The sequence below is a fragment of the Haliaeetus leucocephalus genome, unplaced genomic scaffold (genome assembly GCF_000737465.1).
Source record: "Haliaeetus leucocephalus isolate CR32 unplaced genomic scaffold, Haliaeetus_leucocephalus-4.0 Scaffold156, whole genome shotgun sequence".
NCBI lineage: Eukaryota > Metazoa > Chordata > Aves > Accipitriformes > Accipitridae > Haliaeetus > Haliaeetus leucocephalus.
The window spans coordinates 30,020-46,337 of NW_010972592.1; the positions used below are offsets into that span (position 1 = coordinate 30,020).

Consider the following 16,318-nt stretch of genomic DNA (forward strand, 5'->3'; position numbering starts at 1 on the left):
AGGGGAGATGACCGAACCCCCCCCCCCCCCCCCCCCATTCTAGAGTAGCACAGACCATATTCATCTCTACTTTACTCATTTTTATGTAAAAAATAAAAATTAAAAAAGCAAAAATGCACCAGATGCCAAAAAAACCAACCTTAAGAATTGCAGGATGTTTAAAGATTTGAGACGAGGAAAAAAAGGCGGCAAATCATTCTTAACATATTCCATTATTTAAAATACAATTTAATTGGCTGCCACATATTTTTGTATAAGGAAACACTGCTTGTAAAACAAATTGAAATTTGATGGATTTCAAATCTCACCTGAAACTCTCCAGACAAATCAGGCACAGCTTCTGCAAACCATTCAATACTGCCTCCTCCCAGCATTGGTCATACAGAGGCTTAATTCCATTCCAACCATATATATAATATATAGTCTGGGCAGACTTCAGTGGGATTTGGAATTGAAAAAACATTCACAGTTTCTAGAAGCGTTGTCAAGATGGCATTGACAAAACCTGTATTTTTGGCATTCTCTGAAATTAAAATCTTGGCCCGTGTTCCCAGGCAGCTGTTAGACTGTAAATCTAAATCTGCAAATATGCAAGAACTTGCCTATATTCAGGCAAGAAAGGAAGTAGTTTAAGAGACAGCATATTGAAGAGAAGATAGAGGCATCTAGGAAATATCCGTTTCCCAAGGAGCTAAAGTTAAAACAACAAAGAGCTTTCAAATCAACACAAACAGGCGACATCCTAGTACCCATGGACCAGGAGAAGAGGTGGCAAGCACCACAGTAGGACTTCTGCATGCAGCACAGCAAGTTACTGATATCAAAGAACCCCAAGGCTGCAAGTTCAGCAGCAGTATCTGAATGGCCTGCAACCATAGCAGATTAAATGATGAACCAGTTGCCAAGAGAGCTATGCTCATTGTTTCTATGAACAGTTCTCTAAACAGACACTTAAATACATTATACAGACTGTAACGTGTTTTATTTCTGCTGTCTGTTGCGACCATAGCACCAACCATATGGGCAGACTGCATCCTTCCAAATATTTTCAACACACAACTGCAATTAATAGACAAGAAGGTCTAATATGTAGAATTGATGCAAACTCTCCCCTCCTCTTTTGGGACTGATAAACTACTCCTAATAGATACTAAGTGATGACTTCAAACAGGAGATCAAAGTGATTCGTTAAATTAAAACGCTTCTTTTCTTTCTCATGTCCTTACTAAACTTAGGGAATATACAGTTTAAAACACCTCGTACTCAGTAATACATACACAAAGAGTGTATAGAGTAAATGTTTTTCTCCCTGCTTTTAAGTTTCAGGTTCTTTGCTTTTAATATAAATCTTAAAGTATTCAAAAACTTGTGCAGAAAATAAAAGGATTTCACAAATTGGAAAGGACAAGTTTTCTCTTGATAGTCAAACAGTTATGATGTAAAGCAGTCTCATTAAATCATAAGTACTTTAACCTTTTCTTGAAAGAACTGGAAGATTTAAAGATTTATAAAGAAATTTTGCCTAAACTAGGAAATGACTCATATTTGACATGTATTGAAATGATAATGCTGATTTCAATAGGCACTCTAAGAGCATTTTCCTCCCAGGAGAGTAATTCAGTCATGGTTACCTCTCTGCATTTAGATTTTAAACTTAGTTTCTAAAGCTTTTAATGTGCTATAGTCTGCCAAAACATGGCAGAGTTACATAGATATGATCAGGCAAAATAAAGGCTACTAAAAAGATTATTTTTATAATTGCAGACACTAAATATGAAACAAATACATCAATCTGACATGTTCTCAAAGAATCCCCTGTTTCAGCAGCCTTGGCTGTATCTGAAAATTCATGTTTAAATTCCACTCTTCTTAATTGGTTAAATAAATTCTGAAGTATCAAAGCAAAAGTGAGAGACCCTTAACAGTGAATCTGGAAAAGAAAATACATAATGGAGCTGCTGTTATTAAGTGGCACAAATCTGATATTGGTATCACTATGCAGAGATAATGAGGTACACAACTGGCCTTAATTATGCATTGCTATGCTTTCAAATTTTTTATTTCTTTAAAAGTTAATTTTTTAAGACACCAGTTTTCCTGAGCTTTCACTTCAGTGCATATCAGATTCTTTTAAGTTAAGGCTATATATTCTTTATTCCATTGTGTATCTTCAATCAGAGTTTTTGCTAATAGATACCTAAAGAGATACAGTGATAAATATCATTAAATCAAGACCAAACACACAGAAGGACTCTAAAACTTTCAGAAGCCTGAGGGACTTGATCCTCACCAACTGAAATCAGCTAGAATAGTGGCAGTAATTTCAAGGAAACAGGATCCACAATTTATGGCCTTAAAAAGGAAAAAAAAAAAAACCAAACAACAAACAAAACTGTTTGAAATTGCAAAACGAAAGGGTATGTTCCTTTACAAATCCTAAGCAGTGGAAAATAAAGGCAGACACCATTAGAGAAAAATAAGTCATATTAATTGGAGAACAGAAAAAAAAAAAAAAAGTCAAAATTTACTTTTGTTGCAAATCTAGTTCAACTTACCTCAGCAGAACTTTTCAAGGATGACTTTTCTCAAATATTTATTGGGTATAAAGAGCAAAGAAATGGATAGCCAATAGCTCTGTCAGCAATATACCGCATATTAAAAAGGCTACATAAACTATTAAAAAGTATGAAGTTACTCTTAGACTGATGCTATCTAGTCTCAAGTAGCTTTTTCAACGGTCCATTCCAAGACTATTAGTGATTCATGTCCAACATCCTGCTGGCAGCATTTGTTACAGTAATATTGCAAGGAAAAGGTGAAAAAAAAAAAAAAAAAAAGAAAAAAATGCCACAGTCCACCTACATAACAACTGATTGTTATGAATTCCCATCTTTTCCTGTTGGATGCACTATACCACATTATCCTCTTTATGAAAGTTACTGAATTTAAATTAAAACAACAAAAAAACCCCAAACATTTTCTTGTCCCTACTATTCTGATCAGAATGCTTTTTCAGAAACACTCTGCTGCAATAGAGCAGACTCGGTTTCCAACTTAAATACTCCCTTTTTCTGCCTGGTGTTTACACTACAACAGATTTAAAGGAGAAAACTGTATGACTACCTACTCTTCACTATAGTTAATTCCCAAAAGAAGGTTCTCCATCTTCTGTAAGGCCTGCATAGAGCCTTTCACTGTCATCATAGGCTTAGTAGCTCTGTTCTGAATTATATTCCTTAAACGTGAATGCCGGAAATTGTACCCAACATTTTGCATGAAATCTCACCAGAGACTGAGCAGCAGCAATGATGCTTTTCTCTCACTACTGGGAATGCCTCTCCAGATATGTTTCCCCAACACATGCCTTTTTTGTAGCCACATCATGCCAGTAACTCATCATCACTACCTGGGACTACTACTTCAACAATTTTCTAATGATTAACTACTTAGCAAAAGATTTTGTGAGGGATTTCAAGTTCATTACTTTGCATTTTGTAATACCAAATTTTATTTCATGCCAGCTACCCTAGTTCTTTTGGTCATGCCATTCTTCCTGTATGGCATCTTACCGTTCCTCTTTATGAGGATGCCTCTCCACATTACGTTACCAGCTAGTATTATCAGTACACTCTTACTATTTCTGCCAAGACCATTAATGAAAACACAACACAAGGCTGGTCCAAAGACTAATTCTCAAGGAATTGAATTGCTTTTTTACCTCTCCCCCTCCCCAGGATTATAAGCAAGTTCCTTTGAGCAGTATCTATTGCCAACCCACTCCATGAGCATTCCTTTTGACCCTACAACTTCTTATGGGTTGTCACATCAATGCTAAACTGAACTCCAGATAGAGGAAATCTGACACATTTACTTTGCCTGAAAATCAGTTTTCTCATCAAAAAAAGCTAAGAGGTTAGACAGCGATGAGCTATCTTTAGTAAATCCACGCTGCATTTTATCCCCTTTTTCATTTAGCTCCACATCTTTATCTATTCCTTCAAAGATCTTTTCTAAATCCTCATATGCCACTGTGTCAAGACAAATAGGTCTGCATTGCCAAGATCCTTTTTCCTTCCTCTTTGTACAGGCTCTGGCTGGGATGGAGTTAAATTTCTTCACAGCACCCTGTATGGTGCTGTGTTCTGAATTTGTGGCTAAAACAGCATTGATAACACACTATATTTTGGCTATTACTGAAGAGTGCTTGAACAGTGTCAAGTCTTTCCCTTTTCCCACTCTGTCCCCCCATCCTATCTCAGCAGTAAGCTAGGGTTGGGCCAAGAAGTTGGGAGGGGACACAGCCGGGACAGCTGATCCAAACTGACCAAAGGGATATTCCATACTGTATAACCTCATGCTTAGCAATAAAAACTGGGGTAAAAGAAGGACTTTGGGGAGACAGGAATTTTACTTCCAAGGTGGCTGCTGCTCGGAAACTGGCTGGGCAGTGGTCTGCTTGTGGGAGGTGGTGAGTGATTGCCTTTGTGTCATTTGCTCCCCTCTCACCCCCCTGTCCTTCATGAGTTTTCTCACTTTTGCTATTGCTATTCTCTCCCCCATTCCACTGGCAAGAGTGGGGGATGCCCCAGTGCCTGGCTGCTGGCCGGCATCAATGCATGACACTCTTCCTAAATGTAAGCATTATAGCTCCACCTCTGACTTGGTAGATTTGCATAAAATATCTCTTTGTCAAAGGATTTTATGTACCAGTTCTTTTGCAATTTGCAAATTCATGTTTCTACCTCTTTATGATCACTTCTGTTTCCATATGTTCATTTCTGTTACCCAGCTTGTTTTTGCTCTGTGTCTGTTATCATTATCATTATTGAAAACAGAAGCAAAGTATTTATTTATTTTGGGGACCTTACTCAAATTATCCTTAATCTCAAGCACACCTTCGCCATACACAGGTCTTGCCTTCTTACACACACACACACACACACAAAAAAAAAAAAAAAATCACAAGAACTTTTTACCACTTGACAGTCATTGCAAAGTAATTCAGCTTGACATCTTCGCAGTTTTATTTCTATTCCTACATAGCATTCTCTGTGAATTTGCTTCCCCATTCCCAAGTGCTTGCAGACTCTGCCATCTCTAACCGCAAAGGTGCTTATTCACTCAGATAAGCCTGGGCACTACATCTCCAACTTTTTTCCTTTAAGGGCAGAGATTCCTCTTAATTCTATTATTTTTATTTTTAATAACCTCCAGGCTTTTTTTCCATTCAATCTCTGGGCTACACAGTTCACTTTGTTTTATTAAACTAGTCCTATTTGTTTGTTCTCTTTGAAACCCAAAGGTGTACTTACAGAACCAAAGAACTGTTTATTCTTCTATTTCATCTGAATCTAGTTATGAATACTCAACATTAATTTTGAGACCAACATCTCTAATAATGCCCTCATCACTTAAAGCTGGTATCCAGACTTTCTGCTTCAGCAACTACTTGATGAAGAAACCTTTCATGCAGAACACACAGGAATATTTGGTCCCTGCTCTTGTTAGTAGAACTTTAATTTCCCAGCTATAAACTGGAGAATAAGTATCTGCAATGACACAGTTCTTAGTAGTAGTTCTCTCTAACGAATTACACATCTAAATCCAAACCCAAGGATTTAAATTCCTAGATTACCTCAGTAGAATTAATTTACTAGCCTTCTCTTCCCCTAGAATTATTTTATGCCAAAGAAATTATTTTCAATCTGTGCTGTCCTTTCTTCTTTCCTTCCCTCTTATCATTTAATTACTATTTGGTGCTATTCCACCATTTAGCTTTCATTTTTATCATTCCTGAATAGGCATATGCTCTTATACCTGAATTCCAAACATATCTGCTATCCTACCATGTTTCTGCTCTCTCTAAATTCAGTTTCACATCTGTAAGCAATACTTCACACTCCTCTGTCATGGTGTCTGTTGCCTAGCATTTATGCACAAATATTTCAGTTTGTCCCTACTGACCACAGGAACTCCCTTGTTTGCAGGCTCCCACCTCCTACTGACTGCTTGGCTTTAGAGACCTTTGGCCCAAATCAGTCTCAAATTAGGCGTACCTGTGTTCAGAGATGGACTTAGACCCTAGCTCCTTGGCAAAGCGGTCTCTTTCATGGTCAGCTACATCACTCACACACACGCTCCTCACAAACTACAAACAACCTGCTAAAAAACAAACACAAAAATTTATCAATCTGCTGTAAACACTTATCAAAACCAAACCCCACAGTCTCCCTTAGCTGTTGTTCCTGTCACCAACTTGGCATATAAAGCCTTATGCCTCAATCCCTGATTCTTTGGTTGCAGCCACTAAGTGTGCCAGCCAGCCTGCACCTGGCCTTCACCCACGTGCTGTCACAAACAAGATGAATAAATTCCCTGTGAGTCAACCAAAAAGTATTGCTTTTTTCTCAGAGAAAGGACACACTAGACACCCCTAGATTAGTAAGTGCTAGCATTCAGTAAAAAAACTTCAGTCCTGAATCAGACTCATCCCAAATTAGACACGTCTGTAATTTGGTCTGCAGTGACTGAGCAACAAAGCATCATGCCAAAAACTTTTTTCCTCCTTGTCTACCAGACAAACATGCTATACCGTGCATGGCTTTGAAAAATATTTTGCAATACGCTATGGAGAATATCCAGTGAAGTTTGTATCCAATACAATTTAAAAGGTAACTATTTTGACCCTCTGTTGTCACCTGCATTTCCTACACAAACCTAAACCATCACGGAATTTAAGAGAAAAGCTACACTGTTAAAAAGTTGCCCCATAAAAGAACATCCATAAACATTATTTTCTTTTAGTCCAAAAAATCATATCGAGCAAGCCATCAAAAAAGTCTGAATACTTTTTTTTTTTTTTTTTTTTTTAACATCAGGACACATCACCCAGCTCTGGCTATGTCCCCAATAAATGCGAAATAATGTTCCAAATTCTGCTAAGTACCTAAAAAGGTGCTGAACCTACTGTTACGTTTAGTTAAACCTAATAGCTTGTGGCTAAACATCACAGCCACGTACATGACATTTCACATCCAACAACAATTTCTTTTTTGTTTCTGTAGGAGGTTATATAGCAACTACACTGATAACACCATACCTACTTCAAAACCAGCATGGCTGTAGGATGACTGCAAACTTTCCTAATTTACTAGCCATGGAGCTCAGTCCTAGGGCTTGTGTTTACTAGAAAATAAAGGTTATGCCTACAACAGTGACACAGAACTGAGACTGCTAATCCTTTACAGGTATTAGAGGCAGTTTCACCTGAACAAGATGGCATGGAAGTCTACATGGTCTGACTTGGAAAAGCTCAAAGTAGTAGTAGGTCATTAATGCGCTCAGCCCCCTCTGCTGCCTCTACCCCAGGTATCTCACCTATACCCACAGAAGGGTCTCTCCTTCACACCGCAGTGCCCATACCTACGGCACGGGCATCGCCTGGGGAGAAGGCTGGTTGGACAGACAAATCAAAAGTCACGCTGGTGGTAAGATCAGGTGATTTGTACTTCTACATGTAAACTCCGGGCTCTCCCACTGCCTTTAACTAAAATTACTAATGCCTATAAAATTACATAGGGCTTTATCTTCAAAAGACTTTTTCATCAGCTTAAGGAAACACCTATATTCAAATGTATATCATCATCAAATACTATTATTGTCTGAAGACACAGATACTTCCATAGAAATATTACTTTTGCATATTTTTGTATGGTCTCTCTCATTCTCATTTTCCATTTATTTCTCCATTTATAGAAAAAAAATGCTTTTGGACAGCTGCTAAAAGCAAAAAAAACCCAAAACAAACAAACAAAACACCTGTGCCTAAAGTTTCATAGCCAGACCTAGTGCTAAATGGATCATGCTGCAGCCACTATCATCTGTAATGGGAAGTCGAATCCTACAATACCACAAACCACAGAATGTAAGGTTCCACCCTGAGCTCAGAAATTTGGAAAAGGTATTAAGCCTGCAGGCCCTTTAAGGGTCTAGAAGCTACACTTCTTTACTCCTGCTATGCATTGAACAACTCGCCCCAAAGGACCAAATTCTACAGAATGCTTAAGGTTTCTTTGTAATACAATTTAAGATACATGTGTGTATTTAAATCCAGCCCTTTCACTCTTCACTTTGCTATCCCAAGCTTTAGCAGTTTCTGAGGCTAGTACAAAATGCAGCTGACAGCAACAGCAGTAATATAGCACCCTTGGAGTGTTTGAAGTGTAAAGTTCATTAGTTCTACCTTAAGGTCACTCTTTTAATCCAACAGCCAAACTCTTATTCGCACTACCATGCTGTTATCCCAGAAAAAAGAAAACTGCAAAAAAATCAAGACGTCAGCTTAGATACTTCTTAGAAGTGACAAGATCAGCACTAAAAATCCAAATAACAGTCAATACCTTTTAGCAAGTTTCAAGAAAGCAGCAAAACAATTCTTGATTGTGCTGTAAAGCAAATTAAATTTAATAGAACAGATAAAGGAAATGAAGGAAGGAGAATATAAACATTTCAATACCTCATAATTGTGTTTTATAATTATTAGTTGAACTTGGCTTACAAATAGAATTCACTAAAGCGTCTGTTGGGAATTACAAGACATGCAAATAACTGAATTTTAACTTCTGTGTTTGCTTACTGATTTTTGTACATACAGTTTAAATTTTAACAAACTCAATTTTGCTTTATCCTCAGTGGATATTTGTACACTTATTAAAATGTTATGTCAACACAAGACTTACAACACAAGGATTGTGTTTTAACAGTTCTGAATCATATTTTTAAAATAAGAGGTAATAGCTCTGTGACTTACTAGCTTGATTGATGCAGCACAAATTCATACATGTTTACTTATGTGCACTGTAAGTTTTTTAAATTAAACGCGACACACCTCTGTGTAAGATAAGTACATTAGCATGTATAGACGAGGATGACATCCTCTTTTTTAGGAAATAATCTCAGAGACTCAAGTCTTATTGGTAATGTTAGAAATAAGTAGCTTTTCTTCACCCCAAATAGTCATGTTCTTAAGGGTGAGAATTTTCAGTCTTGTTTGTTCAGAAGAACAGGCACAGCATTTCTTTGCAGTGCTAAATGAGCAATCGCCTCAAAATGAGCTCCCAAATTAAGATCCTTACCTAGAAGACTCAAGAGTTATCATTTACATCCCCCAATTTACCCTTTTATATTTATACAGTTATACTACTCTCACACAAATGTTGTATTTCAACAAATATTAAATGGTTTTTATTTTACTCACCTGCACACTAAGATGAATCCATTTCTTCACAAGAATTCTCCCCAGTGTCATTACTTTTATTGGTGGCTGCAAACCATTTACCGTGCGATAATAAAACATGGTCTCTTTCTCAGAGATTGTGAGTTTGAACACAGTCTGCCCATCAATAGCCTTTTCTATCACACACCTTTGGAAATAACCAAGAAAAACAACATAAGGTCACAGGCACACACATATACACATTCTTGCCAAGGTGCTATCCTGTAAAGTGATGCTAACCAGAATGTATTAAAATAAACGTTAAAAATACAGCTTTTGAGAAGATGCTCAGTGACAGTGAAAGTCACAGGATATACTAAGTGTAAAAACTTTAACAAAGATATTTTCTGTCTTAATCTGTGAGGTTTGTTTTTGTTTGGTTGGGGTTTTTTAATTTAGTGCATGCAACCTCAGTTCACTTGGAGATGCAAGAGGGGTCCACTTTGCCATCTCTCTTCAGGGTCCATGACAGAAACCACGGTGGCTGGCTAGCAATGCACAGGTCTCTGCTGCAATTTTTGTACAAAGCTATGCAACATAGTACAACCTGTGGAGGCACTTACATTTTTCTTAGTCTAAGAAGGCAAAATGTAATATAACCACAAAAAGCAGTACAAATTACATGTTCTGGAAATAAGTCTTCCATCTTTCTACCAAATCTGTCCAGGTAAGGTAGCAACACCACCAGCTTCCCCTACGCTCTCCCTTCGACACAGCCTCTGTTTAACCTAAGAGAACCAGAGCAAGACAAGAAGGCTACCCAGCAACTTCTTTGGGTTTTTTTTTCCCCACAAAGATTTCACATCAATATCAAATGCAACACAGACATATCAGGTAAAAGAGTACCAACAATAGCAACCCATGTTGCATATCTAGCTGCTGAAATATTTTTGCCAATCCGATCACCATGATGTCAAGAGTCCTGAGAAAGCATAGGCTATATATGCTTGTGAAACAGCTATGTATTTTACTAAAGTAATCATCAGTACAACAAAAAATTACAAAGTTCTGCATTCACATTTCAGCTGCTTGAGAAATCCAGTCCTCAATTTACTGACCCATGAAAAGTCAAATATTTTAACAGTTACACCAGACTAAATTAGTGCACTAAGTCACAAGAGAAAAGCATATAAAATTTGTATGAGACCAGGATTTACTTAGACATATTTCGGAGGGAAAAAAAAAACCAAAAAACAAAACAAAACAAAAAAACAAAACCAAACAACAAACCACTTATCTACCAATAAGTGTTTTCACCTACTATGCATTTATAAAAAGAAAAGTATCAAAAAGGCTGTTCTTTGATACTGCCATTATTCACTAATTCACCTTTAAATCAAAGAGAAAAATTAATTCATCTTAACTGTTACAATTTTAGCCTGCTGGAATGTTGTCAATAAAACAACTTGCAACATGCAGACTTCTGTTTTCCAAACCTTACTAAAAACACATTTCTTAATATATTGTCAACTGGTCTTTTCAATATTTTGTTTGCTTGTAAACATGCTAGTTTTGCTAGATAATAAATGTGAGGGAAGGCTCAGCTAAGTAGCAAAATATTTAGGAACTGGATTTACCCAGTTCCTGGATAAACAATAATTGGATAATCCAGTTTTTTGTTTATTTTAGTTATCTAAAACAAACATCCCCACATTGTTTTTATCCCCAAAGGTGTCATGACTTTAAGAATGGAAGCGACCTTGATGTACATCACTTTGAAAACTGGAAAGAACAAATGCAACTTGTGACTCATTACTGAAAGAGAAAAATCAAGAGGCAGAAAACGAGGCAGGGGGGGAACCCCCAAACTAGTGCTAACACAGGTGAAATAGGCATAAGCATTACTTCTGACTCTGAGCACAATTTTCCGTTCCAGCCATGATTACAGAGAGAAACCACTGTGCTTTGTGAAGTTTCCAACTTCTGGTAACCTGCAGTCCCACAGAGTCAATTCCTGACTACTTAATTCTCTACGGTGGGGTTGGAGGGAGAAAAAGCAAACAACTCAAATCTGCTTGGTCAGCTTGCAAAGAGAAAAATATTCTAGAGAATCTAACACAGCTGCACTGGTGATCCCCACACATTAACTGGAGCACTTGCAAAGGGGAACATCTGCACAGGTTCAAAACCAGACGTATGGTATCTTAAGGCAAATCCCCCTTTCAGTCTAATTCCTAACGTAAAGCATCTGAATGGATATAAACTAATAGGACATTATTTTAGTCCTTTAGGTAAATAAAATTAAAAAAATACATCTACTGCTCACTTCACAATCAGGCCATTCCCCATGACCCTTTTCGAGGTAAAAGGCCCCAGCCCATTTCTCTCCCATCACCAATGTCTTCTGGTCATCTAACTTCCAGTTAGCCCAGTTCACGCTAAATTGATATAAACTGCCTGTAATGATTACTTACATATGCTAAGATTCTACTCATATTCTTATCCTATGCCATTGTGAAGCATTATCATCATATACAATTTCCTATATTGTGCTAAGGCTTACTTACAGGCTTAACACAGGCTTACTGAAAGCATTTATATTAACAGATGAGTACATGCAGTAAGAGGGGAAGCATGGGGAAAGAATAAAATTCAGGGACAAGAGCTCTGCTCACTTACTGCACTTACTGCCTAAAGGGAAAGTAAATTTAAAGACTGCAGTACAAATGTCAGTGTTTTCTCACTAGTCTCTTGCTTTTCTTCAAGATTTCTAATATGGAGTGACTTAAAAGCATACCTACAAATATCTATACTATACATCTTAGAAGAACATTAGGGCTTCAAATAAATCTGTAACATGACCAGACTTTCCTCTTTCTTTGTCTGAAAGTGTATTCTTTCCCAGATTCACGTAAGAAAACTTGGTATATGAAATTGATGAAGGAAATTCTTGGCGTCTTTGATTATCCACATATATTTGTGACATTCTGGGGGAGCAATCTTTAAAGGGCCTTCAGACTTTGGATCCTCACATCAGTATCTCTCACTTCAGCCAGCACTGTAACTTCTAGCAGAAAAATCCTGCTATTCTCTTACACAGGCACACGTCTAACAGAAGTGTCACAGTCTTTACAAGGATGCAATGGAATACTATACAGCAACACTCAGCTTCTTGCCTAAGCACTCTCTAGCAGCCAAACCATGTAACATTCAGCATGAAGAAACACTTTAGTATGGCATGTCCAAGAACTATGGGTGTGCTGTACTTGATGCAAGAACACTTTGCCAGTAAACAAAATATCTTGTTAAACTTTCAATTATTCTACTGGTAAAATGAGCAGCTGGTTCTGGTTCATCTTCCTAGTGTTTTGGTGGCAGCGCAAAGACTTTGTTAGAATGAGTCCCCGTTCCGTGAAGTCCCTCTGCTGTGATAATGGGGTTTAAAAGGTCTCGCAAATGACATCTAACAGGGACAATTCCCCATCAGGGACTGCAAAATGTAGGACATCTGGTAAGTCAAACTCCTTCTGCCAACCTGAAGGACTCACTAAACCAATACAATAAAAGGAAAAACATCTTAGTTTGCTGTTGAAGTATTTCTCTTTTGTAGGATGCCTTCTGAGTTGAGCTTCAGTGGCTATTCATGTGCAATTACTCTTTCACCACAACTGAAGCTTTGTAATCCCTTCATGAAGAAAGAAAAATTAACATGCTTCTTTCTGTGAACAGTGAAAAAAAAGAATCTGTACAGTAGCATATCATCCTGACCACCAGAATAACTGTTGTCCAACTTCGATTCTCAGGACTGGGCTCTACTATTGCTTCTACTCAACACGTAGAAGTGACAATCTCACAAGGCAGAATAATGAAGTGATCCATTACAAAAATTGAATAAAAGCATTTAGATTTTAAAGTGATCTATAAAACCCACTGAACAGGAATATGTACATTGTGTCGTTATTACCACAATAGCAATTGGAAGCTAATGTTTTACACTAGTCCATGGATAATCAGACATTGGTAGAGTCTGGTTTCTGCACAGCAGTTAGTTTCAAATGATTAAGGACATACATTTCATTGTTTTAGGCTCCATGCAAGCAAAAGCCTATCCCATTGACAAAAGAGTTTCACAGATCTCACTCAACACATCACTGCAACAGCTTGCTTGGAAATTAGTGGGACATTTCTGCTTCAAGGTAGGCATATGGTCTGCTGAACAAGACTCTGATATGCCCACACGTGTGTGGACATGAACCCATGGCACAGGACAACCCCAGGAATGGACTCTGGCATTCAATATTCAAACATTATATAGAAAATGCTGTCTATAAAAGACACTAGGCCAAAGCTCCAGAGACACCTTTACACATACCTGCAGCTGAGTTGATTTAACTTATGCTCAAACTGAAGTCACTTTTGCTCTGCAGATCTCATTTACTTCCCCTCCATAACCACAACTTCTATAGCTAGGTTGATATTTTTTTTTAAAGGTAATTAACCTTGCATAAAGCAGACTATAATTGTACATATATGATTATAATTTTAGTCATTTCTATTGTTTCTGACGATTTTCATACCCCTAGACAACTTACTATTTCACAGCAGCATGCAAAATAAGCATCAAGAACACTACAACAGAGCAGATCATCAGTTTCGTTCTAAGAATAAGTTGTGAGCACAAGTACAAAAACATTTGTGACATACTCTGAAGGAACATACTATACTTTTTGTGTGCTTCACTTTAAAGAAGACCTGCACGACCACGGTAAGAAAGAGTAGGAGGCTTTGCATTTTGTGATAGATGAAGGGAACTTTTTTTGCAGGATTTGCGATGCATTTTTCAAAAAGCAAGTTTTTCATTACAGTGAGGCCCAGTCAAGCTGAAGGGCCCCTTATACCACCAATATTTGCTAAAAATGTGACATGTAAGCAAATAAGAGAGGGAGCATGCTTAGCCACATCTATTTTGTGAACACCTACTGAAACTTCACTAGCAGTTTGAATAGTGGAATCTTTTGTTAAAGCAGCAACACGATCTCCCGTTCAGTCAACTTTCTCCAGATCTTCCAGAAAAATGATGACCACTCTTCTATAGCTCTGAAATAATCATTTTGGAAGATCTGGGAGGCTTCCTTGTTTGTTTTTAAGGTGTAAACTTGTGTTGGGGGATTCCTAAAATTTTAGATAATTTTTTTCCCCCCATCAAGAAAGCAGCAACAGCACAAACCCCTGACAACATGTTTCGCTAGCAGCTTTTAGAAGAAGGAATGTGAATTAGAAATACAAATTTAGATTTTTAAGAAGAGACACACACATTATGTATGAACAGTTCCCACTGAAAGCAGTTGGACTGTCATCCGAGTCAATGCCACTGAAACTGAACCCACTTGTCTTGACATTTGCAAAGACCCCAACCTAAATACAGCTTTAAAACGTCACAGTTTCTCACTGTACCTTTTTAAAATTTTAAATAGCTTGCTAATAATGACTGTGACTACAATGATCAATTTTTTTAAGAGCACCAGGAAAGTAAACACCTTCAATACTACTTACATTACACCTTCTCGCTCAGGTTTCAACCATACAGTTAACGTAAATGAAGCTGCAAGCCTTGGAGAACGGGGAGTAGAAAAGCAATCCTTGTGATTATGAAAAATAAAACTGGAAGCGTTGCTGAACGACCCTGGATGCAAGTCCCTTTTGTCCTCTGTGATACAGGTACCGAGGCCTTCTGAAAGAAGCAGTTTGTAGGAAGAAGGTGACGACCTGTATGGACATTCCTGAACACAAAACCTCTGGGTGCAGGACATAATACTTTCAACAGCTACTGAGCTATGACAAAAAGTACTTCGGTCTGGCAGCCCACAAGTGGCTTGAGTTGGCACGATTGACACATTCTTGAAAGCTCCCACATTTTCAAGCCTAGGGAAATGTCCCTGGGAGCTGACCAATACAAAGGAGTCATAATAAGTTAAGATTAATGTTTCAATAGCATGAAACAAGAAACGACACCTCAAGGAAAGAGCCCAGCGATTCATGTTTACAAAAAAGCTCCTCCTGATTAAAGCATCTGTAAATAAATAATGATGTCCATGTCGGTAACAATGTCCTCAGGTGGTACGCTTTAAGAGTTTAGGTAGCATTTCATCTTCAAAACACTCATGCAAGGGCTCAGTCACAGGGGACATCTATGTTTTCTGGCCAGCGAAACACACGTGGGTGACAGCCAGCATCTGCAAACAACAGAAAACAGACACAGTCTGTGGCAGGAACGTGCCCTTTGGCACCAAGACAAGTGATGCCCCACTTACGGATTTTAAGGGTTTGAATTCTTCTTCCAAATTTCAGCCAGCAGGCCCAGCTGCACACCTTTGCTGGCTACGGCCAAGACATCTCTCTAAGCAAGGGCAACAGGACTAGGCCGACTCGAGCCCGCACACGCTCACAGCTGAGCAGATCTGTCTACGGCAGATCTGTCACGTCACACGAGGCTGACGCTCAGCTTTGCGTGTTAAGGTAATGACTACAGAATAAGGTAGCAAACCGGGGCACGCAACTTCAGCGACCGAACGCCTTTCCTGAGGGTTTCCAGCCAGTTGGTTGAATCTCACATTTACAATCCCCCGGTGCTTACCTCAGCTTTACACCGCTACCTGGGAGCTGCTCGGCGCCATCCCCACCGCGCTATTTCAGGGTACGCTGAGGGACACCCCCGGCCTCGGCTTCCGCCTCCGCTCCTGAGGCGCGCCGGGTGAAGGCGAGCAGGAACGGTGGCCTGAGCCCCCAGCCACGTCTCTGTCGTTCCCTCAAGCAGACGGCCCGCTTCGTGCCTTACCCTGCTGCCCACCTGAAGCTTCTCCTTTCAGCGCTCGGCAAAGCCGATTAAACGCAGGTTCCCCAGCTGTCCCGTGTGTGCCTTTCTAATGGCGAACGCCTGCGCTGGGGCTCACCGGCAGGCTGGGTAGGGGCAGGCGGCGAACCGCGCGATGGCAGCCGATAAGTAAGTTGATTTACCGTTATTTACTCCGCCTGGGCAAGGAGCGAGGAGAGCGGCGCGGTGCCCGGCGGCTCCCCGCGGCAACGCCGCCCGCCGTCGCCCGGCAA

General features: G+C 39.0%; 1 protein-coding gene across 1 annotated transcript in view; it reads right to left on the bottom strand.

Moving 5' to 3' along the window:
- Positions 1-15,252, bottom strand: part of LOC104828474 (usherin-like) — a gene marked incomplete at its 3' end in the record, with an annotated part of 44,764 nt that extends 29,512 nt beyond the window's left edge. Inside the window, exons 1-2 of the mRNA XM_010562155.1 lie at positions 14,768-15,252; positions 9,257-9,422 (exon numbers count right to left, since the gene is read on the bottom strand). Coding sequence (XP_010560457.1) covers positions 9,257-9,422; positions 14,768-15,252 — 651 coding nt within the window. The remainder of the gene's footprint in view (positions 1-9,256; positions 9,423-14,767) is intronic.
- Between the last annotated feature and the right edge of the window lie 1,066 nt (positions 15,253-16,318).